The 25,854-nt window shown below is 42.3% G+C and overlaps 1 protein-coding gene across 12 annotated transcripts in view; it reads left to right on the plus strand.

Moving 5' to 3' along the window:
• Positions 1-25,854, plus strand: part of rap1gapa (RAP1 GTPase activating protein a) — a 44,491-nt gene that overhangs the window by 11,648 nt on the left and 6,989 nt on the right. For 3 of the 12 annotated variants that reach the window (XM_077728886.1, XM_077733517.1, XM_077735776.1), the window contains exons 1-16: positions 6,649-6,876; positions 9,924-10,017; positions 13,568-13,603; positions 14,097-14,144; positions 14,830-14,868; positions 14,936-15,130; positions 20,286-20,389; positions 21,118-21,196; positions 21,280-21,333; positions 21,933-22,016; positions 22,614-22,714; positions 23,497-23,626; positions 23,859-24,014; positions 24,323-24,394; positions 24,471-24,557; positions 24,621-24,761. In XM_077728886.1, coding sequence (XP_077585012.1) covers positions 6,674-6,876; positions 9,924-10,017; positions 13,568-13,603; positions 14,097-14,144; positions 14,830-14,868; positions 14,936-15,130; positions 20,286-20,389; positions 21,118-21,196; positions 21,280-21,333; positions 21,933-22,016; positions 22,614-22,714; positions 23,497-23,626; positions 23,859-24,014; positions 24,323-24,394; positions 24,471-24,557; positions 24,621-24,761 — 1,623 coding nt within the window. In that variant the 5' untranslated portion in view covers positions 6,649-6,673. Of the gene's footprint in view, positions 1-653; positions 690-6,647; positions 6,877-8,383; positions 9,215-9,923; positions 10,018-12,163; positions 12,433-13,567; positions 13,604-14,096; positions 14,145-14,829; positions 14,869-14,935; positions 15,131-20,285; positions 20,390-21,117; positions 21,197-21,279; positions 21,334-21,932; positions 22,017-22,613; positions 22,715-23,496; positions 23,627-23,858; positions 24,015-24,322; positions 24,395-24,470; positions 24,558-24,620; positions 24,762-25,854 lie in introns of those variants that run through there. The other 9 variants (XM_077730448.1, XM_077732770.1, XM_077732028.1 and 6 more) reach the window with 7 other exon arrangements.

The raw sequence follows: 25,854 nt of genomic DNA on the forward strand, positions 1-25,854 counted from the left end.
TGATTCGCTGGCCACCAATTCAGGGGGTCCCCAGCCTCTGGCCCAAAGTCAGCTGGGATCAGCTCCATCATCCCCCACGATCCTATTGGGGATAAAGTGGTTCAGAAAATGTGATGAGAGGAGATCTTGCTTTTCAACTTATTGAAACTCTGACCCCAAAGTCTGCACATCCCTACTCTAAATGGATCTAGTATTTTGCACACTAGGCTGCTGCCTCATGCGTCTGCACAGCGCCCTCTGTTGTCCGAGAGCAGCTCCTCCTTTTAATGCTGTATACATGAGTGAATTAGGAAATGTCATTGGGTTACAACGTTCATTAAAAGAAACAACATCGGTGTTGAAACTGTCACTTCAACAACTGGCAGTGGTTATTTCTGTGTATCCCGGCCCACTATGTGCATTAAATGGGAATGGCCCTCTCCATCCTCCCACCTCAGGTCTAACCATGCACCACCTATGCAAAGGACAAATCACAAACACACTTCACTTTTTCCACATTTTGGTGAATCATGAGCTTTTTCTGAAATTCTCTTTAGTATCTTAAATATGTATCAGGAACTGCTTTCGTATTTTTATTTAGATTGAGCTTCTCAGTCTTTATGTCATTGATCAGGTAGTGATAATAAATATACATTTATGTGTTCATTTTCTAGGGTGGACAGGACCTTCTCCAAGGCAAGGAGCAGATGGTGAGTTGTTGCGTATTCCTGATTATGTGCTGCTTTAAAGTGTAAAATATATCTAATTTCTTAGATTAGAAATGGTTAGTTGTGTGTGCGTGTAAAAGTATAAGTAAAGTACAAAATGACATTTTTCAAAACTTTGTTGCAATGATTAGGATTTGAAACAAGGCATAGAGTTAACAATATTTAAGATGAACGAGTAAAACACAAGAGGAGAAATGCAAGCTGCTAGAAATGTATATTTTTTTAGACAGTTTAAAGGTGTAAATGATCTTTTACCCTTACCCCTGAGTTTGAGCACTAATGCCCGCAAGGTGTGGTCACACCACCCAAAACCTTTTCCCTGATCCCACATGGTGTTAAACGCTGCAGTTAGTAAACTAAGTACAAACCAAGAGTAGGCTTTCAATTTATTGGGCACGCAAGATTTCACTATTGATATTGTTGTTATGGATTTGTCCTTTTAATGAAGAATGAATATCATGCATGGATTCATCCAGACCGCTCGTGTTGTGCCAACATTCGAAAAGTCATTGACATGATGTTTACAGCTATCGCACGCACAGCACACTGCAAAAATAATCACTTTTGCCAAGAATAGGTGTCTAGTTTTGGGTAGAAAATAACCCATTTTATTCCAAACACCCCACAATCTTTATTGTTAACCAATTCTATTAATGTTTTTATTTACTTATTTGTTTATTGTAAGGAAAAAGTAACTTGGCAAAAACAAAAAACTTAGAAGTGGCATTTTTTTCTAAACTGACAACCAGTTTCAAACACCTTTTTAATAAAGTCCAACCATACAATCCACTCCAGTTTGCAAATCACCCCAAAACCTGGTTACTGTTCACAATGACAACATCTGGAAAAGGTCAAATTCTTACAATATTTGAGAACTTGTAGTTGTCTGGGGACCAGTCTTGGGTGTAGTCAAGCTAATTGAATCAATTTTCAATGTTATCGCCTGAGGTTTGGGATAAAGTTGATGTTGTGCATAGGGAGTTAACATCGTCATAATGCGTGCTAATACATTTTTATGAGATCAGAGTCTCTAATCTGACATAATTGTGATTTAATGTCAGGAACTGCTCATCTTTCTACAAGCGCACTTGATTAAATATGAAATGGTCATTGCGGGCCAACAAATGATCCCCCATGGAAGGTGCCTAATTGGTCATAATCCTGTCTTGCTAAGCTTCCCGGATCGGAGGACGAAGCATAAAACGCTTTGTGTGGATGAGATGTTTTAGACTAGAAGACCCTCGGCCTTCTCTCTCCCACACAAAGTGCACTATGTCCCTAGAGCATGATGGATTATTAAGGCCGGCTGTCTATTGTGTAACTCCCGACTCATTCTCTCTTGAAACAAGATGGCCTGCGGTGCCAGCACGCTATCTACAAGTGACCTTCATGTCGGGCAGGCTCGCGACTCCATGGGGAATCGCTCTCCTAGCAGGGACGAATTCAAGGCGTATGTGCCAGTAAAGACAAACCAACCAACTGACAATCTTTTCCCACAGCTACCATTTTGTTGTTTCAGTAACTGCAAACGCCTCTGATTGAAGATAGCCAAGTTAGCAAAATGTTCTAAATATGTTTTCTGCATTCTTGTCATGCACCCTACTATCCGGTCCTTTTGTTTCTGTGCAGGTCTATCAACTATCTGCAGTACAAAATATTTTTTTTAAGGATAGGGATGTTATTCAGAATTTTGCCAGTAAAACGGCACTTCGATAGCAAACAGCTAGAGTCACCAAGCTTTGGGTCACTGTGCAACACACTCTGCAATTGGTCCAGTTGGTGATCGCTGGGCTCAACAGGTGGCTTTTCCTAGTGTCGGTTAATAAAAGATAGAGGCTCCTTTTTGTAAATAAAGCGTCTCAGGACACAGTAAAGGGAAAAAAGCAGGGATGTGAACTTCTTGGTAAATATAGGTTTGATGGTGTTTACTAGTTTGTTGATTCTGGTCTTTGAAGAGCAAATTGGGTGAAATCCCCCAACAATATGTTACATCAGATTTCCTTCTTGTATTCAAACATACATGGCCACAAAATTTTATTGTCGAGGTTGGCTGGCATCTGCTGTGTACGTCTCCTGTGGACTGACCAAATATAGAAGCAAAGTGACATTCCTGAGTCCAAATCCACCTGCTATCCGACTATAGAGCACAAGACGTCAATCATCGAGCCCACATGACAGAAATTCATTGAAGGGTGACGCAGCCGGCAAACATTTACGGGTTATTTTTGTCAGAGCGTTGAGCTTGTTTGTTTCTCTGTTGTTGCCTGTCAACTGTCTAGCAAAGCATCATCTTCTAGGGCGAGAGTTGTTTTCGAGCACCCCCCGCAACCCTTGTGAGGATAAGCGGTGCATAAAATGAGTGAATGATTTTAGCAGTAAACCAGAGAAGACTTATTTGTCAAGAATATATTTTTATTCTCATTAAATTCCAACTTTTTTTCCAGTTTCCCTACTTTTCCTCTTCCATATGTATGTATTTTTTGTATACATGGATTTTAGCATGTCTTTCATTTCCCAAATGGGATGAGGATGGCGGAGGATTTGTTTCCAAGGAAAATAGGAATATATTGTTAGAGACAAGGGGGCTTATACTGTAGACCACCTGGAAGGTAGTGCATACTGTGAAGACATTTACCATGACATAGGGCTTATGGAAAATATGTATTTTCATTCCAATATGATCCATATGCTATGTTTAATGCAATTTTTACATAACATTCCCACTTCTCGCCATAAATCTGAGCATCACTAAGGCAGAAGGTGTGTGTTTAAATCTGATGTCAAATCATCATTTCAACCTATAAAAGTCATATCAACTACCCAATTGTTTTTCACTTTGTGGGCATTTCAACCTGTCCAATTTTTAGCATTTTTTTCCCACTTTCACCTCTGTAAGTCATATTCACCCCCTCCATTTTTTAAATTAATGGACATTCCAACCTGTAAATTTGTTAGCATTTTGTTTTCATGTGTGAAGCGTTTTGCCTTCGTCAGTATCACATTCATATAATCACATAAAAATAGTTTGCATGTTCTTTGCTGGTTTTCTCTGGGTACTCCCGTTTCCTCCCACATCCCAAAAACATGTACGGTAGGTTGATTTAACTCTCTAAATTGCTCCTAGGTATAAGTGTGAATGTGAATGGTTGTCCTTTTGCCCTGTGATTAGCTGCAAATCAATTCAGGGTGTCCCCTGCTTTCTGTCCATAGTTTCCTGGGTTAGGCTCCAGCACCCCCCGCAACCCTATGTGAAAAAAAGCCGTATAGAAAATGATTGAAGGACATTTTTGGATAAAATCCTAATGACTATACAGATAATACAGTGGTTGACTTTTTGAGTTCAAATACCGTATTTTTTTTGGGCCAGTTTTTTCATAGCTTGGGGTGCAATTCATACTCTGGTGTGATTTATACGTGAAATTATGAACACATTATTATTATAATATATTTTTACCCTAAAGGCGAGCTAGGCCTGTGTTGATAACTTCAACAGAGTTGTTTAAAATTGACACAGAGGATGAAAATTTCATTGGATTTAATGATTTGGAGTTTTTAGTTTGGTAAACTTGTTAGCATGTTCTTTATGCTGGAGTTATCTGAATAACTCTTAATATGTAACGTCATTACTGACATTACCAGGAATGTCAGTCATGTAACGTTAGTATACCGTACACTTATTCAGCCTGTTGTTCTCTATTTTATTTGGACTTTAATATGCCTTTTCAAGATGACATGTATGGTTTTTGGTGTTGGATGTTATCAAATACATTTCCCCCAAACATGCGACTGATACTCCAATGCGATTTAGATATGCCCCCCCCTTCTTAATTAAATATATATACTCAGGTGCGACTTATAGTCCAGAACATATTATACTGGCAAATTGTGTTCAGTTTATTGCTGTTAAGGAAAAAGTGTGATTTTTTCCATCCTCCCCTCACTATTTCTTTGATCTGACTGGATTTGAGAAAGTGAAGCAGCTTGTTAAAATGACAGCGGCAGCAGCAATCCTCGGGGGGCATTTGGGCCGGCGAGGGGAGTGACCGCAGCCCACTTTGAGGCTGCTAATGTGATGTGGAATTTGTGCCAGAGGGGCCAGCTGGAGGGGATGTACAGAGGGAGGATGCTTTGAAATCATGCCCTAATATCTCTTCCGACCCCTTTCTCTACATTCAACCAGTGCTCTGTTGCTCTTTCTGATGTTTTTTTTTTTCCGTCACGTGTGTTTGTTGTGAACGCAAGCCATATTGATTCCAGATTTATGTGTAGATGGCATTCTGCGCTGCCTCAAAAACAACAAATGGGCGTGGGAGCTTACCAACGCAGTCAAAATATGCTATTTTTGTGTACAGAATAAATGTGTCGGCATCTGCTGCAAGATTAAAACCCTAAAATCACTCTGGAAATGTTTGTGAATGACGGATTATTAACTGAAATAGCCTTTTGCCCTCCCCCATTTAATCCCCCCCAAAACAGATTGTAGATAATATGCCCGTTTAACATTGTCTCTCTGCTATAATCATGTTTGCTTCAGAGCTTTAGAAAAAGTAGCAGATTGTGTATTATCCCAATATGTTGCCATTCCAAGTTAACACTTGGCAAGTCTTCGCATGTTTTCCTACATAGAGAAATACATGTAATAGGTGTATATTTTGCATTCAGAAAAAAAACTGTCCGCTTTGGATGCGTTTTCTAACAGGGAAATGTTTTCATCTGTCCCCGCAATTCTTTTAGAATTTCATTAGCCTACCACAATTTCTCAACGCATGAAATTTTATAGGGATTGAAAATGTATCTGTTTTATTAACTATTGTTATAAATTTTAAATATTTCTTCTCCTTTATCTTTCCTTTGAATCTTGTAATCTTTAAAAAGGAAAACCGTAAATATTCTATTTTCAAAAAGGCATTTACATTCTTATATATATTTATTTATGTTGGGTTTTGAATTATAAATGTTTATCTAACTTTTACTTTTACTTAAAAAATAGGGAAAATACACGTAAGAAAGATCTCATCTCATTTTCTGAACCGCTGTATCCTGATTAGGGTCGCAGGGGGTGCTGGAGCCTATCCAAGCTGACTTTGGGCCAGAGGCAGGGGACACCCTGAATCGGTGGCCAGCCAATCGCAGGGTACAAGGAGACAAAGGACAACCATGCACACTCACACCCCATACCTAGGGGAAATTTAGATTGTCTCATCAGCCGACCATTCATGTTTTTGGAATGTGGGAAGAAACCAGAGTACCCGGAGGAAACCCACTCGAGCCTGGGGAGAACATGCAAACTCCACACAGGTGGCTATAACCTGGTTTTGAACCCGGGACCCCAGAGCTGTGTGGCCGACGTGCTAAACACTCGCGTAACCGGGCAATCTACATGTAAAATATTCTGTTTGTATTTATAATTCTAGTATAATTCTAGCATGAAATCTGAGTTTGACACACATGACAAAATCACCCTAACCTGTTCGGTTAAACATTCAAAGTTAAACATTCTCAGATTTTGATTAATGGAAAAAAAATGAACTGAATAATCCCTCATTCAAAAAATCCATAATTATGTGCAGACCAACGTACATTGTTCATCTAAAGGAACATATTGTACGGATGAGAGAATAGGAAACATACATGATGTCTATTGACAGAAGCACCCCCCCCCCACAATTTTTGCTGCTGTGGTTGCCACAGCAACACCCTAGTTGACTGTCTGAGGCAACCCGCAGTCAGTTGAATAATCCCCAAATTAGTTGACACCCAGTGGCATTGTGAAAGAGGGGAGTGGGCTTTCTCTTTTAGAGGGGTGTTAAGACTTGTGCTGGATGCTTGCGATGAGTGAGTGAATAAGGAGCCATTGCACGGGAGAGATCGTGTGGGAGGACTGAGAGAGAGAGAGAGAGAGAGAGAGAGAGAGGCAGGGAGGGAGTTGGGGAGGGGGAAGAAGAGAGAAAGAGATAGGGGAGGAGATGCTGGACTCTGTCGGTGCCGTGCATCAGTCTGACGAGGCGAGCGTGGCCAGCAGGTGCACGTCCGAAGCGAGCAGTTGTTGGCGACACGACTTTGACACGCCGTCTGCAAGGGAGGATAAGGATAAGACAGGGGAGCTCCCGTCAAGACCCGGAGTGCGGGCAGGGAGATGTGGAGAGACAGTCAGCTTTCCGCAATGCCAGTAAGTTTGGCCGCGGCGCTCGCCTCAGATGACGCGAGCGCCTGAGGACGCCACGCTGGGATTTCCTGGCGCCGCCGCATTGTGAGCCGTGCTGCTTACCAGCTGGCCCGGGTTATGTAATTTGTTGTGTTGTGTTGTCGGGATGAAGCGGTCTGTGCCTGAGCGTTGATGGAGCCACGGGAGCTCGGTACTGTACGTGCTCGCTACGCAGGTGTGCAGACCGGGGTGCTGGGACTTGGCGTCCCTTACGTCGGATGTCTGGACTGGCTGGAAAGATGCAGATGCGGATCTTCCAAACTGCGTTATGTTGGCGTCATGGGTTCCATCAATAGGGCAATATTTTGGTTGATCTGCCTCCCGCTCACAACATCAGGAACTGCTCAACAGTGTGATGTAGTGAAGTTTTGTGCTACTGGAAGATTCAATTTCAGTTTTCAGCACTGAAATGCGATGATTTCATTGAATTGGCATTTGAAATTTCTCTCTGAATTTGTTTAGAGCTGTGCATTTGCGGGAATTCAACGTTGTGCTCGGGGAATTTGGAAATTGGATCCCCAGATGTTCATGTTACAGGTTGTGTTGAAGCAAAGTGAGAGGTAGGGGTAGAGACCCATTTGCAGGAAGTACTTTGATAAGTACTTTTATTACCGTGTGGCCAAAGAAAGTGTGGTGAAACTGTTTTTCTTTGGAAAGTCCGACTTTTGAGAAGATGATGTAAGGCATAAATCAGAAAATTAATGAGTGACTTAATTGAAAGATCAATTTTATTTGGGAAAAAAATTCAGCTAGTTAAATCGTAACACATTTAGAAAATAATAATAATAAGAATTAAAAAAAAATCTAAAGTATTTCAATATATATATATATATATATATATATATATATATATATATATATATATATATATATATATATATATATATATATATATATATATATATATATATATATATATATATATATATATATATATATATATATATATATATATATATAAAACTGAATCAATTCAAAATTAATTTCAAACAAATTCCTCAAAACGATGGGTTCCACCCACCCAGTTGAAATGGATTGTCGTCAATTGAAGTTTTCAGCATCAATTTCCCTCTTTTACTAAGACACAACACATAGAGTTGGTCTCTAATTACCATACACAAATATAATTTTGACACAACAATCTCTATATTACTCCAAGCGTCTCGCTGGGGCAAACTTTTTCCGCCAACCCTTTCAGTCAAAATGCATCGGACATCTATTACCATTAAAGTGTGTTTTTGAAGTCCATATTAGATACTCTTTGATTGGTATACGTGGAGTTCGGCTTGCAGTGAATGTCTTCGTTATAGCTTGATTTTGTGAAATTCACCTTACAGAACATTTAAGTGTTCATATCTCCTCTCAGCTCATAAGCACGACTCCCACTTGTTGTATAACAACAAGCTGCTTCTGCGTGTTTAAAGATTCATCTTCCTTAGTCACCTGTATTCTGGGAAGAAGCTTGTTTTATTTATATCTTCCGCAGAGATGCCGATGTGCGGATGCAGTTTACACTTGTCGTCATTTGTTTGGTGGCTCGTCCTTTATGGCTCATTGATTGATTGAATATGACTAGGTTCGCACAGGGTTTAGCGGCAGCCGCCTGGGTTCACGTGAACAGTAATTAAAATTGCCACCGAGCGTGACCTAAACAACAGGATGATTGGAGTTCCACGCCGATCGACCGGCAGTTCTGCGTGTTTGACACAGACTGAATCAATGGAAACAATTGAAAGCTCACTGTGCAAACTCCACTGTTGTCAGTGAAGCACGGCATGGGTATTGAATGATGGTTCTGTAGGGACAGAGCCATCATGGTGGAAAGTGAAAGTAGAGCAAAAGATGCATGACAACGGCATCGCTCAATTGTGACGGGAAAATGTGTGACTCTCACAAGTTGGAGCTCATCAGAGAGAAACCCGGTGTTCCGCTCGCGTTCGTATCTAATGGGAATCACATTATTTAGAGCGTGCAATGAATAAGTCATGGGTTAAATTTATGAATGCAATGCATCATCCTCCACGCTGTGAAAGGAAGAGGAGAGAGAAAGATGCAAAGCAAATTTTATTCATGAAAGGATTGCATGTTCGCCATCATGCATCTTTTGCATGATTGACTTGGAATGGTGTTTTTGAGGGGTGTGTAAAGAAGAGATACATCAGTGATCATTGTAGGAAGGATGCAGGACCAGTTTTTGCTACGGGCAGTGTGGGCGACCGCCTAGGGGGCAATCTATTTCAGGGTGCATGAGGCCCTCCGAGATCGAGTTTTGCAGAGGATGAATTGCCACACCCCAGCACAAGTAAAGTCTCACTGCATCCTGCCTTAAATGAAGCAATGTTTATTTTTCTTTCTGCAACAAATGTGCTATTTAATTGCACCGCAGAAACACTCTAAATTGCCCTTAAGTATGTGTGTGAGTGTGCATGGTTGTCCTTTGTCTCCTTGATTCAGGGTGTCCCCCTGCCTCTGGCTCAGAGTCACCTGGGATAGGCTCCAGCACCCCCTGCTACCCCAATGAGGATAAAGCTGTTCATAAAATGAGATGAGATAAGAATAAACTTCATATGATTATACTATAATGCACAATATTCTTTCATCTCAAAATATTCTTTCATTTTCTTTACCGCTCATCCTCACAAGGGTCGTGGTGGGGGTGGGGGGGGGGCGTGTAGGGTTAGAGTGCTATAACTTATGCCAGCTGACTTCAGACACCAGGCTGAGGACACCCTGAATTGGTAGCCAACCAATTACAGGGCACAAGGAGACAATGTTCAACCTGGCTACCGTGTGTGTTTTTGAAATGTAGGAGGAAACCAGAGTAGCAGAAAATTGTGTTCACTTTATTTTTTAATGTTTTCTTCCAGTTGTAATAGTATTCCCCTCTGTCTCTTCGTGCAAGAAAACAAAAAAAAGTCCTTATATAAGTCATAACAATGTATTCTAAGTGAATGCCAAATGTAGCTTCCTTTGCTGACCAACTGTTCTTTTGTGTTTCATCTTCACGGTAGGAAACACGATGGGAGTGAGCCCAGAATTTGCGCCTCGCTAGATCCACCGCTAGACCAGCCAAAGCCCCCGTGCAACACCGTGCTGACCCAAAAGGTAGGTGGCTATTCCATCCAAATATTTCAGTGGTGCCTTGAGATATGAGTGAATGTTTAAAACATCAGTTCAATGAACGCCAATGAAATGCTACCAATCTGACACGACTGGAAAGTTCTTGCCCTTTAAAATCAGATTATCTGTCAAAGGAGAACTGGTTCCAAATTCTCTTTTTAATCCCGCTAGCTTCCCGGCACCCTCCTCAGTGCACTTAACTCGCGTAAGCCCTTTTCCAAAGTTGGAGGGACCTTATGAAATCAATCCAAGACAAATGAGCTCGCTTCTTTTCACTCTCGGTGTTCCAGAAATGTACCCGGCGCATCTCCCACGCCAGTCACTGCTTATTAAAGATAAGGTGTTCCGTCTGGCAGCAGAACCATCAGGAAATGGAGCTGATAGCAAGTGTGACGCTTGAAATAATAAACAGACTGGCGTGTCAAAATGATATTTGTGTATGGTAATTATTGGCCTAGTATCATCTTGTACAAAATGACTGTTGTGGTTGGTAGTAAAAGAGAGAGATTGGTATTAAAAATACCTGTTGACGTCAGGAGACGGTTATGTGACATTACAAAACAAACTAAATTGTCCACATAGCACACAGATTCCTTTTTTTTGTGTTTCTGATTTTTAAGTGCGGGGCTTATAGTAAAACCGCTGTTGCGGTGCCATACTTTATTCGCAAACATTTATTTTCATTGTATTGCAACTTAATTTTTGTCTATCTATAGAATATTTATACTTTAAAAAAACGTTAAAATAGATTTTTCTGATTTTGATAGGTTTCTTCGTCATAACTTAGAGGATTTTAGCTAATAAAATGTTGTTTTAATTTTGTAACTTTGACTTTTTGCTTTTGTATTTTGACTTTATTGACACAAATTACAAATGTGTTTCAAACGTAGTTTTTTACTCCTGTAAATTTGTGTTCCCTTTAGTATTGCAGCTTTACTCGTGTATTTTTAATATAATTCTCATAACATTCATTCATACATTAATTTCTTTTTCGTCATGATGTAACAGTATTTATTAAATTTCAACACACTTCTGGACTGCAATGGTAGACATTGCAAACATTTCAATTTTTTTGTAGTTTTCTCTCAAATATTTTTTGAGTTGTTGACATTTAATCATGCTTTGATGTGAGTTGCCAATTTTCCCCATATTGCTAATATTCAATACTGTAGTCATTGAAGTACTGCAAAGTTTGCTGTTAAAAAAATAACAAATGCGCACTGAATATTCATCAGTAAATGATAGGCATTGACTGAAACGTCCCTTTATTCCGATCCGGCAGCAAACCAGGCCAATCTGCAATTAACCTCAGCGGCTTTTTATGGTTCTTCTACAAAGGCCTTGTTATGCGCAATTCCTGGTGATAAACTCATTAAAAGTGAGCATGTCAAAACGAATTGATTGCCATCGCGCACACATTCAAAGGGGTAAAAATTGTCAATTAGCGTGTTGACCAAGACGAACATCTCTTCAGTTGTGTTTGAGACTCAGCGGCCGTCACTGACTGCGATAGATGTCCATTCGATATGGACAGGGAGGGTCGGACAGTAAATATTTGTGTTCAACTTCCAATTAAAGTGGAGTAGATGTCTAATGCCATCACAGTAATGAAGGGTTTAAAGTACTCTAGCTACAGGCCACTAATTGTATTGAAATTTGGGAAAAAAGCAGATTTGAGTGCATTGGTTTTCTTTTTGTGGATGGATAATGTCATTTGGTGGCATATGCCCAATCCAATTGAAGTTGGAGGGCTGGCAGTGTGTGATCATATTGGTGGATGGTATTATAAACTAATTCATTTTAACTGTAGGAGCTGCAATCCAAGTTAAAATGGTAATGAATGTTTTCCATCATAATGAAATGAAGATAAACTTTCAGAGTAGATTTGAGTAAATCCTTGTAAAACTAACAATGAACTGTTTACAGTTTGAGTTTTCATTCAGTAAGTTTGACTGCTTTACCTTTTGATTTCAGTTGGTGCGCAGGTGCAAGCTAATGTCCTGTTGGTTGTCATAATATTCAATTGCGACACATTAAGTCCCTACCCGAATATTTACATTAGTGGTTGTTTGGAGTTCTCAATGTTTAAACAGGAAGTAATGGCTTTACCTAAGTAGTTGATCGTATCAGTTTTATGAAGAAAGAAGCTCCACCTCTAGAGTTGAAGTAGGAATGAGCTGCTGACTTGAGTTAGTTGGGAGTCAGCAGCTCAGATGTGGTACCATCGGCATTTTGGAGCTTTTTTTGAGTGCGGATCTAGTCAAATCACACGCGTTGACGGATGCACTGAGTCTCAGTCTGGCAAAAATTCATTGAATGCGTGCTTCTTCAAGAATGTCTAAAACTCCCAGCATCTCATCTGCAATGGTGACTCGGACTCACTGGAGCAAACCCAGACATGTAAGTCCATTTATAAAAGATACAGTTGGAATTCAGTAATGCAGGTTTGCCACAAACTGGAATTTGATTGACTCGTGACAGTTGCTGATCTGGTCACAGGTCGGAAATGTTTACACGTGAAAGGCAGGTGTTTCTTTTTCGGGCAACATTCAGTGATGTGACGAGGTAAAACCAAATGAGCAGCTTGCTTTACATTGTCGGACTTACTATGTTTCAGTTTGTTGATGAGGTGGATCTGGTATTGCTCTAATCTCAAACATGATTGGAGGTGACTTTTATTTACCTTCAGGGTTTGTGGCAGACAGTTATTTGCACATGGTGGAGGACTTTAGGTGTACTCGCACTGAAAGCGATCACACAATCGCTCTGTACACAAACGCTTTTACTAGCTAAACTCACCCTCCTTCATTCCATATGGACATATTAAGTGGTTTGCATTTGGAAAGTTTGGACAATTCAGGTAAATCTGAGGATAATGGATAAAACTAAGGCTTATACCTGGACAATATATCACTTTTATGAATTGTTTTTTATTGCAATGTGTTTAAAAAGATATATTTTGTTGTTGTTTCGCTCAAAATGAAATCAGTAGATTATTTCATGAGAGGGTTTGTAGAGAATTCTTTATTATTGTCACTATCAACATAGTCAACCACATTATTGTGAAAGTCAGTTTGGGAAGTCTACGTGACAGCATTGCACTTAATCTGTAATAAAATAACAACAAACATTCTAAATTATAATCAAAACATGACTAAATGTTTTGTAGTCTTAAATCTGTTCACTTAAGTTTCGTTCATTTAAATAAGTACAGATCATTTGGGCTATGAGTGGACAAATTCAACTTGCGTTTTGAGGCACCTCTGACCAAGGTGCTGACTTTAGTTTATGATGTTTCAACTTTTTGAACCCACCCCCTCTAGCCATTTTCTCAGCAGTCATTTTAGTCCATTTTGCCTGATAATCTAAACCCCATATCCCAAATGACTCATCACTTCCATCAACTTGCCTCCAAGTGTTAAATTCACAGCAAAAAAAGGCTCCCTCGATTGCAGTTTGATGACGGATTCTAATTGACCAATACATAACGTCAAAGAGTTTTAACAAGGCAAAACATTTCCTCTCCTCTCCCCAGACTGCAGATTTATTTGAAATGATTGAAAAGATGCAGGTAAGGTGACACTGCTCTCCATTTGGTTAATCATCCCTGCAACTAACAAGGCATCAGCAAGCACCCCTTTTCTCACCCCCCTCCTAATCCCTCTTGAATTCTCTTTGTTCCCATGATAAATGACTATGCTTTAATAACAGTGTTAGGCACTCAACCGTACGCTTTTTATCTGCGCTCACAAAGCCTCAGTTGATCTCCTAAGAATCCCGAACGACATTTGTCAGGATCAGACAATCTGGCTGGTGAAAAGTAAAGTTTCAATTCATGTCAGATGTTCTAACATTTTGCTCTGTAGCATCCCAAACTGCTCTGCTTGCTTGCATTTATTTCCCTGACTTCTTTTTATTTTATTTATTTATTTATTACATGACACACCCCTTGGAAAAAGCCTTCTTGTCATTTCAATTCATTTCGGTTTAGTGATGCTTTCCAGTTTGAAGCAAATTTGATAAATGACTGTGGTTGCTCTGTTTTGTTCTTTTTCACGTGGCAGGGGAACAGGATGGATGAGCAGAGATGCACCTTTCCACCTCCCCTCAAGGTAGGACTCTCCATGGGCACTGCGGGATATTAATCACAGCCCCAAAAGTAGCTCATCCTTTGCTTACTTTTCAATACAAAGTGCATTTAAATCTCGGTCTCATTATTCACTCAGATTTTCCAATTCATCAACCTTTGGTCTAAAGCAGGGTTAGGGAACGTACGGCTCGAGAGCCACATGTGGCTCTTTCCGTGGGTGCATATGGCTCTCCACTAACCTGTGAGGTAAAATATGGAAATCAGTAGTGAGAGAGCCAAGTCCCGCATGCACCAATAGGAGCGTCATGTCGACACTGTGGCGTTGAGACTGGCTCTAGCACCACTTTAATCATGATTTAGTTATTCAATACTCATCTCATTAATACGGATTGATTAGCAGCAGCATAACAATGTTGTCAAAAGGAATACGAGACTTATTGTGATTAAAAAGTGGTGAAATGACAAAAAAGTTGCACATTTTTATTATAATTTTTTACTTTTCAATTCTGAGAATGGCTCTTTACCAATAACATTAGAAAATATGAATATTTTATGGCTCTCTCTTTCAAAAAGGTTCCTGACCCCTGGTTTAAAGTGCAAGCATTATTAACCAAAACGTTTACAAGCTTCTCAATAATAAGGAATAATGAATTCACTATTTATTCCCTTTTTTTCTTCTTCTAATGGTCACATAAACCAAAACAAAGACAGAGGAGGATTATATTCCGTACCCAAGCGTCCATGAGGTAGGTTGTTTCGTCATGTGCTACCTTATTAGTTTTATGCTAAAAAAAAAAAGTGTTTTTGTGATAGGTGTTGGGAAGGCAAAGCCCCTTTCCTCTTATCCTTCTGCCACAATTTGGCGGTTACTGGATTGAGGGAACCAATCACGAGTTGAGTCAAAATGTGGACTCGTCAGAGGTGTTGCAGACTTTGTCCTCGGACGCTCGCACAAAGCTGGAATGTAACACAACAGCGACCCTCTATCGCAAACACTTCCTTGCCAAGGTTTGTCATTTTTCTGATTAATTTAACCTACAAATTGAGTTTCTTATTTTGTGTATTTGAAGTAACTGTCACACTGGCTTTGTGATATAGGTAACAAGTTAGTCATATTTTGTAACATATAATATTATTTGTATTTTTGATGGAAAAAAAAGTGAAAATATAGCCTGAGTTTTGTACCATTCAGATTTTCTTTTGTTGTCCATATTTCAATTAATTTTCGCCCTAGTTTCCTTTCTGGGCTGAGAAAAATATTTGTAAACGCAACATATTATTCGTAGAAAATTAAAAAATCAGCAACATTCGGAGCAAGTGACGCAGCCAAAATCTTATGAGCTGAAGCTATTATTCATGTCTCTCATTCAATAATCTTCGGCAAAAATCTGGCCAATGGCAAATCATTTTCAATCTTCTCCATTAGTCAATTACAAATACTGCCAAATCCTACAGACCAGAATAAATCACAAGTAACCCATTCATGGTCATAAAAATTCCAATTCACACAGACTGTAATTGGCAGTGATTATTTGAGATTATTCCAATTAAAATGTACTGGACATCTATTGTCATTTATGGCAGCCAATGAACAATGCAATCAAAAATGAGAAACGGAAAAACAAACTACTAACAAGTAGCATCTAACTGATGGTGTTTTTAATCCACATAGACAAAATATAAAAATATCCTTGTTTTATATGCTTGAGCCTGGACAAAATGCACAAATACAACTTCAGTTCACATCCAGTAGATATAAAGCCCTTATTTGTGTCAGGAGTCGCTGGATCGCCTCTCCTGACATGACGTCACGGTAGTTATCAGCCGTGGCTAATTACGTGATTGGATTATTTTTGGTATTTAAGCATTGTGACTTTCTGTGGACGCCGTTGGATCGTCTGTTGTAGTACACTGGTGTAGTACTGGTTTAGTTCTGGTTTCGTTTCCTGTAAATCCTCGTAGTCATTGCTGTTTCCATGACGCCCCGCCGCATGTTGTTTTCGTTTGTAATGAGTGGTCAAGCTAAGTTGTTGAAGTTATGATACCCCGTTCAATAAATCAACCTACAAGAGCTACAGACCTGCCTCACCTTTCCATTCCTTCGGCGACTCTGCATCTGGGTTCAACTTCGCCTCCACGATCGCGTCGTACTAAGCGGCGGCGATCGTAACAGCACGATCCAACCATTATGGACCCAGCGGAGCGCCACCCACGCTCGCGGCGACGCACTCGGCGACGCCGCAAACCATCCACCTTGAAGACACCGGACTGCTTGGAATGTATAAGTAACCCCTCAGAATCGTTTAGGAATTTTGTAATGAACACACCGTGGTGCGGGGCTCTCAGGCACATCATTGCTAGAGATGAGCCGCAGCTGGTAGGAGAGTTAGAGCCGCAGCGTACTCATACGCCCCACCACTGCTATGCACGTCGCCCTGGGAAGCCTTTACCGTTTCATCATGAGGCCCAGGTGCGTACAACCACCAGAGAGCGCCCAAGTTATCTTATGCCTATGCCCAGAGGAATTGATTCACCCTGGAGGGAGCCTGAAGAGTCTGGTGAGGAGGACATCATTGAGGAAATTGATTTTTTCGCTGGCGTTTCGGAATCCGATGATGAATTTTTTGACCAATTCGGACCCCGAGACCTTCCACTGGAGGAGGATTATCCCGATTGTTCCCCCGATAATTCCTATTACAAATACCCCGACCAGCAATTGCAGAGTGGGCTGGCCACCAATTGTGGGGCGCGGCGTGGTGGCGGGGGTGCTGTGCAGTCCTCCCTGAGGAGGCGCCGAGCGCCACGCCGTAGAGCGAAGCGAAAGCAATGCCTGGACACACTAACCACTGTCCAAGTTACGCGTCCGACCACGTCCCTCCAAGCTCCTTTTCCGACCACGTCCCTCCAAGCTCCTTTTCCGACCACGTCCCTCCAAGCTCCTTTTCCGACCACGTCCCTCCAAGCTCCTTTTCCGACCACGTTCCTCCAAGCTCCTTTCCAAGTGCCCGAAGTTACTCGGCCGACCACGCCTTTCCAAGTGCCCGAAGTTACTCGGCCGACCACGCCTTTCCAAGTGCCCGAAGTTACTCGGCCGACCCCGCTGTACCAGCAGCTCCTAAGGACTATGCAGCCCTCCCCGTTCCAAGTGGCCGAAGTCACTCGGCCGACCACGCTTTTCCAAGTGCCCGAAGTTACTCAGCCGACCCCGCTGTACCAGCAGCTCCTAAGGACTATGCAGCCCTCCCCGTTCCAAGTGCCCGAAGTCACTCGGCCGACCACGCCTGTCCAAGTGGCCGAAGTTACTCGGCCCAGCGCGCCGTTTCAAGTGCCCCAAGCTCCTGTGCCAAGGCCACGCAAATTACTCCAGTTGCCTTTGGGGTCGCCGGTCGCACCCGTACCGAAGCCACGGATCAGGTTTCTGGTGACGGACGGCCATTCTAACACCGCTTTCCCAAGCACCGCTCTCCCAAGCACCGCTCTCCCAAGCACCGCTCTCCCAAGCACCGCTCTCCCTAGCACCGCTCTCCCTAGCACCGCTCTCCCAAGCGCCTGCCCGTCCTGCGCCTGCCCGCCCAGAAGTGGCGACGATGCTCCGGCGCTCGATGAAGACGGGGCCGGCGACGTCGAGAGTGGTATTTTGCCGGAGTCCCTGGAAGATGGGACTGGCGACGTCGAGAGAAGCAATTCGCCGGAGCCCCTGGAGGAAGGGGCTGGCGACGTCGAGAGTGGCAATTCGCCGGAGTCCCTGGAGGAAGGGGCTGGCGACGTCGAGAGTGCCAATTCGCCGGTGCTCCTGGAGAAAGAAGCCGGTGACGTCGAGAGTGGCAATGCGCCGGAGTCCCTGGCAGTAGGGGCTGGCGACGTCAAGAGTGGTAATGCGCCGGAGTCCCTGGCAGTAGGGGCTGGCGAGGTCAAGAGTGGTAATTCGCCGGAGTCCCTGGAAGAAGGGACTGGCGACGTCGAGAGAAGCAATTCGCCGGAGCCCCTGGAGGAAGGGGCTGGCGACGTCGAGAGTGGCAATTCGCCGGAGTCCCTGGAGGAAGGGGCTGGCGACGTCGAGAGTGCCAATTCGCCGGTGCTCCTGGAGGAAGAAGCCGGTGACGTCGAGAGTGGCAATTCGCCGGAGTCCCTGGATGAAGGGGCTGGCGACGTCGAGAGTGCCAATTTGCCGTTGCCCCTGGAGGAAGAAGCCGGTGACGTCGAGAGTGGTAATTCGCCGGTGCTCCTGGAGGAAGAAGCCGGCGACGTCCAGAGAAGCAATGATCCGGGTTCCTGGGAGAAGAGGGCTGTCCACCCCCCGAGCAAACAGGGTAAGGTGCCCGACCGTACTAAACTTCTAATATTTCCTGAAGGCAGGCAGTTTGGCAAAGACTTAAGGGTCCAACTGGGATGCCTGCCGGACCGACCACTGCCTCGTCTCGTTTCTGGCCGACGCGGACGCCCGCCGGACCGACCACTGCCTCGTCTCGTTTCTGGCCGGCGCGGACGCCCGCCGGATCGACCACTGCCTCGTCTCGTTTCTGGCCGGCGCGGACGCCCGCCGGATCGACCTCAGCCTCGTCTCGTTTCTGGCCGACGCGGACGCCCGCCGGACCGACCACTGCCTCGTCTCGTTTCTGGCCGGCGCGGACGCCCGCCGGATCGACCACTGCCTCGTCTCGTTTCTGGCCGGCGCGGACGCCCGCCGGATCGACCTCAGCCTCGTCTCGTTTCTGGCCAACGCGGACGCCCGCCGGATCGACCTCAGCCTCGTCTCGTTTCTGGCCGACGCGGACGCCCGCCGGACCGACCACTGCCTCGTCTCGTTTCTGGCCGGCGCGGACGCCCGCCGGATCGACCACTGCCTCGTCTCGTTTCTGGCCGGCGCGGACGCCCGCCGGACCGACCACAACCTCGTCTTGTTTCTGGCCGGCGCGGACGCCCGCCGGATCGACCTCAGCCTCGTTTCGTTTCTGGCCGGCGCGGACGCCCGCCAGACCTGCCACCGACTCGTCTAGTTTCTGGCCGGCGCGGACGCCCACCGGATCGACCACAGCCTCGTCTTGTTTCTGACCGGCACGGACGCCCGCCAAACTTGCCACTGCCCCGGCTTTTTTCTGGCCGACACGGACGCCCGCCAGACTTGCCTCTGCCCCGTCTTGTTTCTGACCGGCACGGACGCCCGCCAGACCTGCCACTGACTTGTCTCGTTTCTGGCTGGCGCGGACGCCCGCCGGAGCGACCTCTCCGTCTGTTCTTGGGTTGGTGTGGAAGACCACCGGACAATTCTAGATCTCCCACCCACCCTCCCTGCTTGTTCCCGTTTCTCATGTTGTAATTGACCTTGGGACGTCTAGAATCCGTCCCTTAGAGGGGGTGTACTGTCAGGAGTCGCTGGATCGCCTCTCCTGACATGACGTCACGGTAGTTATCAGCCGTGGCTAATTACGTGATTGGATTATTTTTGGTATTTAAGCATTGTGACTTTCTGTGGACGCCGTTGGATCGTCTGTTGTAGTACACTGGTGTAGTACTGGTTTAGTTCTGGTTTCGTTTCCTGTAAATCCTCGTAGTCATTGCTGTTTCCATGACGCCCCGCCGCATGTTGTTTTCGTTTGTAATGAGTGGTCAAGCTAAGTTGTTGAAGTTATGATACCCCGTTCAATAAATCAACCTACAAGAGCTACAGACCTGCCTCACCTTTCCATTCCTTCGGCGACTCTGCATCTGGGTTCAACTTCGCCTCCACGATCGCGTCGTACTAAGCGGCGGCGATCGTAACAATTTGTTCCTGCAACTCAATGAAGAAAGATCATTTACGATATAATTGTTTTAAGTTTGGAAAATAGTCACGAAATAAATGCCCCTAATATCTGCAGGCACCGCAGGGCTAAATACTCATCAATATGTAAAAGCTTTATTCCGCCAGCAAATGAAGAAAATTACCCTCAGCGAGAATTCCACAATCAATTTCACTTTGTGCTCATTACAGCAATGTATTGGATAAGCAATTGTCTAGCAGCAAGTGGCCTCATTATTGCGTGACTTTCATCCCATTGTGAAGATACACCAATCCCCACCACCTGTTCTCGTTGCCGCGTAATTTAGACAAATTGGACGTGGATGCGCATCCGAATATGAATACTGTTTAATAATTGTCCGTTCTTTCACACTGTGCCCTCAGGAACACTTCAATTACTATTCAACGGACAGCGCCCTGGGACATCTGGTGTTCTCTCTAAAGTACGATGTGATCGGTGACCAGGAGCATCTCCGACTGATGCTTAGGTAATGTAAACTCGCTTTGCTTTCCGTGCTCAGAAGAGAAGAAATCCAATCATTTGCCTAAAACAGGGGTGTCAAACTCCCATTGGTCTGCGGGCCAAATACAGCTTAATTTGAGATCAAGCGGTCCGGACCAGTAAACACATTGCAAAATTACATAGAACTAACAATAAGCCCACTTTTTTTCCTTTGTATTAGTCACTAATACTAATAATTAGTGCAAAGAATGAGTAAATTATCAAAATGTTTATTAACAGAATTGTCCTTTTACATTATGAACAATATATTATGAACAAGAGAATAACATAAGAACATAAATAATAGTTTTCTGCGCGTACTAAAACACTGCGGATACTACAAGAACTACACATTTGAAAAAAAAATCATATTTTTTTTATACAATTCAGCTTTCTTCCCCGAGCCGTACCAAACCACCAGACGGGCCGGATCTGGCCCGCGGGCCGTATGTTTGACACCCCCTGGCCTAAAATGTTCAGCAGGCAGTGCGTCCGCATCGGCACAGCAGGGCGTTATCACAAAAGTCATAAAGTGCGAGAGAGTGTCAACAGACAGTCGGGCAACAGATGGACTATTTAGGCCAGCGAGTGGGTGGAGGGAGTGAGCCAGAGCGCTCAAGTTTTATAATGGATCCTCTCTCTGCCAACTGATAGATTCGGGGAAATATGACGTCACTTTTCATTTCTGTGACCAATGTTCTCTGACTTGATCAGGACCCGACAAAAAACCTACCATGATGTCATCCCCATCTCTTGCCTGACTGAGTTTCCTAATGTGGTCCAAATGGCCAAGGTGAGGCCAGTGTTAAAGGATGGAACACTTTCACATGCCAAGTACAACAGCATATCTGAAATGTCCTACTTATTTATCCCAAGCTTGTTTGTGAGGAAGTCAACGTGGATCGCTTCTTCCCGGTGCTTTATCCAAAAGTAAGTTTGGTCTTTTTGATTGCATCAAAATGAAAATACTTAGTACTGTATATCAAATTGTGCTCCTTAAACAGCATTCCCCCCCCCCCCCCCCCCCCCCCCCCTCTGGACAGTATGCTGCTAAATGTTGTGCTTTATTTTTTTTGTATACATCTGTATTTTTTTTTTGTTAGGTTTTTAAAAGGTAACTATATATATATTTTGGGTTAACATTCATTTTAGATTACCTTGGCGAGTTCTACTGGCATTGTCATGCCTGAGAACTGCTATTTCCTTGTTCTCAAACGCATCATGAGCCTGTCTGTACGACAGTGAAGCTTCAAACGGTAGTTAAGAAGCTCAAAACATTTACATTTTTGCAAACAAAACAACGATAGCTAGAACAAATTTATATCTAAAGAAAAACACGAAAAGAAAAAATAAACAAGTGAAACAAATGTACAACCCCACAAAAATAAGTGAACAAAAGACAATACAAATCATGAGTTGGGATTTGTAACAAATCATGATTCGTTTCATCTTAAACTCATTTAGTTTTGTGAAATTTTGATTTGTTTCGGCTTTGATTCAATTACTTTCTGAAATGTCTTTTTGTCCAGGCTTCACGACTTATTGTCACCTTTGATGAGCATGTCATGAGCAACAACTTCAAGTTTGGAGTCATTTACCAGAAATTCGGCCAGGTAAGACATTACTCTTTTAATGCATCAAGTATGATCTTTTTTTTTTTTCAATCCTTACAGGCCACTCAGTAAATTCATTGATTAGATTAGAACTTTATTTCTTCCCGTATTCGGGAAATTTCTTGGTTTCAGAAGCAAGACAGACACAAGACACACAAGACATTGTAGACCTAGGTAAAAAACTGGAGCCACACACAGGAAGTCCACAAGGTGGGGACTTTCTGCAGACTGAGACTGAGGTTACCCCACAGTCCCTCAGTAGTCTGGAGGTTTTAAAGATCATCTTCCTTGCCTAGATCCTCCTAAGAGGTCCTATCACCTAATCAGCAGCAGCGGAGAGATGTTAAATCCAACTGATTGGGCGTGGCGAATTAAAGTTAATTTGCCTTTTGGTGATTGGTTACAGACTGGAAATTCTTTGGAATTCATTCCAAGTGTATTATGGTATAAAACAAGTACATAGGAGTCCACTTTCAGGTGTTTCAGGGATTTTTTCACAATGTGTTGTCACATATCACTTGTTTATGTTTTATTTTTGGCTTTCGGTTTATCTGAAGACGTTAAATATTGACTTTATTTCTGTCTTCTCTGCTGCAGACTTCAGAAGAGGAGTTATTTGGAAATAGCCAAGAGAGTCCCGCCTTTGTGGAATTTCTGGAGTTCCTTGGAGAGAAAATTGAGCTTCACAACTTTAAAGGGTACTTTAATGAGTCATCACTTGAAAAGACAAATTCATACATAGTACTTCATTCCCAGCAAGGTCAAGTGGAAAGAGAATAATATCACTATCACTCAAATGAATGACCAAACATGACCAAATTTGGAAAAGAGATATCCTTAAATTCAGTTTCTGAGATGACTAACATTACCGTGGGTTCAGGACATGATGGTTAGAACTAAACTATCCTTGTTTTTGGTACAGGGCGTACCCATGAAAATTTCTATTTTGACTTTGATTAAAAAGCTATTTATTTCACATTACAACCACACATTATTCAGTTTATGGAAGACCATTCACCAGAGTTTCAGTTATTTCTGTCCATTTTTAGTCAATTTATGGCTTTCCCAAGATGTGTTCCAAATGTGTCCACCATTCCGTTGCAAGCAAACCTGTACTCGTCTGACAAAATTGTCAATCACTGTTACACACTCCCCTTTTGGGATGGCTCTTATTTTTGCTGTAATGGCAGTTTTCAGTTCTTCAATTGTTATTGTCATCACATAAAAAAATGGGTTTTTTATCGCATCTTTTTGGGTCACCCTGTATTAGGAATAGTTAGGCGTTTGTGGCTTAACAACAGCTTCTTTTTAAGCTTTTAATTGGGCTAAATTTTCAAAATGTCCCATCCATTTTAGTTGAATCGGTAGTCTTCCTATTTAAGTCAAGAGACATTTGTATTTATTGCACATTTCTTAGTGGCTCGCAACAATATTTCAATTAGTACTCTAATTTGTGTGTACTGATGTGTATGTATTTTAGATTTCGCGGTGGCTTGGACGTGACTCACGGCCAGACGGGCGCAGAATCTGTTTATTGCAACTACGGCAACAAAGAGGTCATGTTCCACGTGTCCACAAAACTGCCCTACACTGAGGGGGACACACAGCAGGTACTGTGACAAGATATGGACACACCTGTATGACTGCCGTGTCATTTCCCTGTGCAATAATTTGTATGGCGTCAACTGGAAAAGCGTATGATATATTATTAGTATTTTCACTGAAATGGGAGGGCATTGACGGAAATGGTGTCAAAAACACAGCTGTTTAAAAACATGTATTTCTCTTCTGGAGTAGTACTTGCAAAATGTAATAATTCATTTGTTATGTGTGATGTTACAGTTGCAGAGAAAGAGGCATATAGGAAATGACATAGTGGCAATTGTATTCCAAGAAGAAAATACTCCCTTTGTGCCCGATATGATCGCCTCCAACTTCCTCCATGCCTACATTGTCGTTCAAGTGGACAACCCTTGTTCAGAAAATGTTCTTTACAAGGTAAAAAAAAAAACTGCTAGATGTACTTCAAGCATATGCATCTCTTAAAGAAAAAAGGAAGGAAAACAGCAGCCTATCCATTCATGCTACTTTGACCAGTTTTCATTACCTGCAAAATTACCACTTACCAAGTTAAGAAATAATACACTGGCATGTCAAATCAATGTCGGTTAATGTTCACCATTTTTCAAATCAATTATTCAATGAACACGTCAAATACACTTATTAAAATCATTGCAATTTTTAAGTTTGACATAGTTTTTAGAGTCTTCATTTCCCACAATGTAATTTCCTCTTTCAACCGCCAGGTTTCCGTGACAGCACGCGACGATGTACCCTTCTTTGGCCCCGCCCTGCCCAACCCTGCAGTCTTTAAAAAAGTACGAAAAATCTCATCTTTTAAAATTTGGACTGTCTTTGCACTTGCTTGAGTTTGATGGAGCTTTTTCCTCTCAGGGCCTTGACTTCCATGAATTCCTTTTCACAAAACTCATCAATGCTGAATATGCCTGCTATAAAGCTGAAAAATTTGCCAAGCTAGAGGTGAGCTTCACTTGGTTGCATTTTTTTTTTGACAATAATATGTGCTTTATGGCTGTGTGTTAGGAACGCACGCGGTCGGCTTTGTTAGAAACGCTGTATGAAGAGCTCCATGTAAACAGCCAGGCTATGATGGGTGTCGGGGGTGATGACGACAAGGTGGAAAATGGTGGCAGCGGAGGAGGGGGCTTCTTTGAGTCCTTCAAGGTAACTGACAATCAGCATCACCTTCTTTTCAAGTGGTGTCACGTTAGCCTAGGGATGCAAATTTTTGGAAGTTGGTTCTTGTTGGAGTGAAATTGACAAAAGGTTTTTCTTGGTGTCTGGAACTATCCTTTGCTGTTGTATGTGATTTAGCGGGGTCCCCAACATTTTATTTATTTATTTATGTTTTTAATTTTGGCCAACCCACTTGTTTCTCATAAAAAGTATCTCAAACATATTTCTCTAATTGTGTCAAATTAGTTGCAGAAAAAATTCAAATGGAAAAATAGCAACTATCAAATAAACAAAGTTGTAAACAATTTAATTTGGGGCAGGGAGGGGTTTGCCTTGAGTTGTAAGGAAATTTCAAGAAATTGTTGCCTTTTCAGCTTCAGTTCATACCTTTTATTTATTTATTATTATTTTTAATTTGGCCCACCCACTTGTTTCTCATAAAAACTATCTCAAACATCTTTCTCTAATTGTGTAAAAATAATTGCGAAAAAATAGCAATTATCAAACACAAAGTTGTAAAGAATTTAAAAAAAAAATGAGGTGGGGGGATTTTTTACCTTAAGTTGTAAGGTTCAGTTCGTTCGACATTGTGCTGCTTATTAAAATGATCAATTATACATTGTAATACAAAGAAATTCTCTTACCACATTACAGTGTGAAGTATCCAATCAAATAGAGAAACGTGTCACAATCACATGTGAAAATTATCCCATTAAGTTGTACAGTATCAAATTCAAATGTGAAACCTTGTAGTGTGAACTTATTCAAAACATTGACATTTTTTTCACGAAATACCATTCCAATAACACTCTAAAATTGATTAGTATTTAATTAATTACTTGCCATTGCCGGTGGTAGTCATTAAAATAACATTGTGATTTTTTTTCATTGTTACTTTTTTGCAAAATGATTTAGATTAGACAATTTTGACCATCAAAATCATTTTGCTCAGCCACTGTTGGGGACCTCTGTAATTCAGGATGACGCCTGAAACCGCCATTCGTCTTCTGTTTCCTTCACGGCTGTCGAGGTGTTGTTTAATATCCGTGGGGCTTTTAGCAGGGAGCCACTCTGTCCCGTT

This window comes from Stigmatopora nigra, chromosome 1, assembly GCF_051989575.1.
Source record: "Stigmatopora nigra isolate UIUO_SnigA chromosome 1, RoL_Snig_1.1, whole genome shotgun sequence".
Lineage (NCBI taxonomy): Eukaryota > Metazoa > Chordata > Actinopteri > Syngnathiformes > Syngnathidae > Stigmatopora > Stigmatopora nigra.